The 2,419-nt window shown below is 44.7% G+C and overlaps 1 protein-coding gene across 1 annotated transcript; it reads left to right on the forward strand.

The window, feature by feature from the left end:
* The first annotated feature begins 208 nt into the window (after positions 1–208).
* LOC113752712 (probable pathogenesis-related protein ARB_02861) lies at positions 209–1,245 on the forward strand. Its single transcript, XM_027296789.1, has 2 exons — positions 209–393; positions 513–1,245. Exons 1-2 carry the CDS (start codon positions 209–211, stop codon positions 1,243–1,245), a joined length of 918 nt encoding a protein of 305 aa, XP_027152590.1.
* The last annotated feature ends 1,174 nt before the right edge of the window (positions 1,246–2,419 follow it).

The raw sequence follows: 2,419 nt of genomic DNA on the forward strand, positions 1-2,419 counted from the left end.
AAAAGGGTTAGAAGGACAACCGGACCGGAGAACCACTTTCAACAGCACAGCACAGCGCTCAGGCAGTGGGTAGTAGAACTGAAGTAGTCACGCCACTAGATTCCATCCCGTAAACTTCTGCTCTCTTCTCCACCTCCCCCACCCTTCCTCCTCCTTCCACTCTACTATTTTCTACTATTCTCTCACTCACTTGTTTGAAACATCTCACATGGCTGACCTCCAGCCTCCCGATATCATCCCCCCTGTAACTATTTCTTCAGCTGACCCAGCACCACCCATCTCCGCCCCTCCCGCCCCCTCCTCTTCTGCTCCTTCTCCTCCTCCTCCTCCACCACCTCCCCCGCCCCCTCCCATCTCCCTGATATCCCTGCCACTATCGCCCCCCCTCCAACTGTTTTAGCCCCCAAGAGACAACGCCGGCCCAGTGTTCGATTAGGTGAAATCGGCCACCAATCTTTCGAAAATCATTCCCACCACCCTCGCCGCCCCTCCAAAACTTGGCGCTTCCACAGAGACCCTTCTCTCGCTGCCAAAACCTCCAAGACCCGACCTTTAACCAACCTCGTCAACGGCGCCGCCCCCCCTGCCCCCGCCCCCGACCGCACCTACCACCACGATAACACCAACAGTTACGCCTTCGACTTCGGCACTAAAAGGACCAAGACCAAGAAGCCCCCCACCAAGCGGGTCAGGTCTAATTGGGCTTCTGCTCCCAAATTCGAAGCTGCCGCACCCAACGGAGGTTTAACGCTTCCCCAAAACGAAGACTGCGCGTTCAGAGATGAGAATCAAGAAAACGATGATTTTCCTGACTTCCAGCCTGAGGAGGGCTCCGACTCTCCCATTAAAGACCACAGTCCTGTTCATTCCCAGGATATCAATCACAACACGGGGCTTCACTTTTGGGATCGCAGGGCCGGGGTCAGAGCTCGACGGCTTTCGCGTTCAGACAGTCTTGACCCGGACCTCGACCGCCGCGACAACGACCTCAATTTTGACCACCCTTTTAACGGAATTCACAATGACTTCAACTCTGGGGATCACAATAGCAGCTGTGGGGTGAGGGACTGGCTGATTGGGTTGGGGCTGGGCAGATACGCGCCGGTTTTCGAGATTCATGAGGTGGATGATGAGGTTTTGCCTATGTTGACGCTGGAGGATCTTAAGGACATGGGCATCAATGCTGTGGGTTCCAGGAGGAAAATGTTCTCTTCCATTGTTAAGCTTAGAAAACGATTTTCTTGAGCTTGGTTTCAATGAAATCTCTACAAAACTCAGAACTACCTCGGTCCGTGGCAGGTGTATTGGGGAGCTGTAACAAATGCATGTACTGAGCTGGTTTGAGTTCTTTTTGATTTTTGTTACTTCTACTCTTTTTCTTTTCTTTCTTTTAGTTTTGCACTTTTTTGTTAGCTGAATAACGACAATGATATATATTGAATATGCAGTGCTTAGTTTTGAGGTAGATTTGTTGCCCCATTTCTTGTCTACTTATGAGCTGTTGTGTAATGTAATTGTTAATATAGTGAAGGATATGACAAGGAAAGGAAATCTGATGACTTGGTTGGACTGCTGTTTTTTTCAATGTCTCTAAAACCTCTTAATTAGTTGAAATTTAATTTAGTAAGAAAACAAATTTATCAAAGACACAGGCTTGATTTTTACTGTTATTTGTGTTAATCAATTAATGCTCTTCAACTTTACTTCTCGTTGGTGCATCTGTAGTTAGGTGTTGTTCATTAATTCATATGAAGGCATGATACATGGTTTAAATTTGTTAAAGCTTGTTATGCAGTTTCGTTGTTAAATGGTTATTTTTCCTGGTTCATCCATGTACTATGCACCGCGGTAAGGTGTAAAAGTAAATGAATTGAAAGTTGCCTGCTGAAAAATTCGAGTTTGTGATTTACCATATCTCATTTCCTTGGTTGAAATAAGTATATGTTGAAGCTTTATACATTTCTTCATACATCGCCATAGCAGATGCATGGGGAAAATGGCTTTGCACCCTTCAATCTTGAGGATTACATTAGTTCTGCTGCTTGCCCCCTTCAAGATAATGTTTTTAATATCGGTGCTTGGATCCAAAACTTAGCATGGGCTGCAATCTCTTATATTTGTCAATTAGACAGTTTTATTAAAATACAACAGTGATAATGGTCCAAGAATAATTACTAGTGCAAATTGCTTTTCAAAAGAGAGATTGACTCTGGAAGAGATAGATTTGGAAATGCTGAGGGATAAAATGCTAAAAGAAAGAACAAGGAATCAAGAAGATGAACCTAATGCAAGTGGGAAAGAAACTGAGATGATTTAGTCAATATGTGTCAAGGGGACAAGTTTTGAGATCATTAAAGTTGGCTGTTTTTTAAGGAAGGCAGATGGCTTGCTATATTGAGTGCTTTATTTGCATACATTG

This window comes from Coffea eugenioides, chromosome 11 (assembly GCF_003713205.1).
Source record: "Coffea eugenioides isolate CCC68of chromosome 11, Ceug_1.0, whole genome shotgun sequence".
NCBI classification, from domain to species: Eukaryota; Viridiplantae; Streptophyta; class Magnoliopsida; order Gentianales; family Rubiaceae; genus Coffea; species Coffea eugenioides.

Coding starts and splice junctions, on each gene's coding strand:
- LOC113752712 (XM_027296789.1), top strand. CDS start 209: ATGGCTGACCTCCAGCCTCCCGATATCATCCCCCCTGTAACTATTTCT. Junction 394..512: donor CTATCGCCCCCCCTCCAACT/GTTTTAGCCCCC, acceptor GCGCTTCCACAG/AGACCCTTCTCTCGCTGCCA.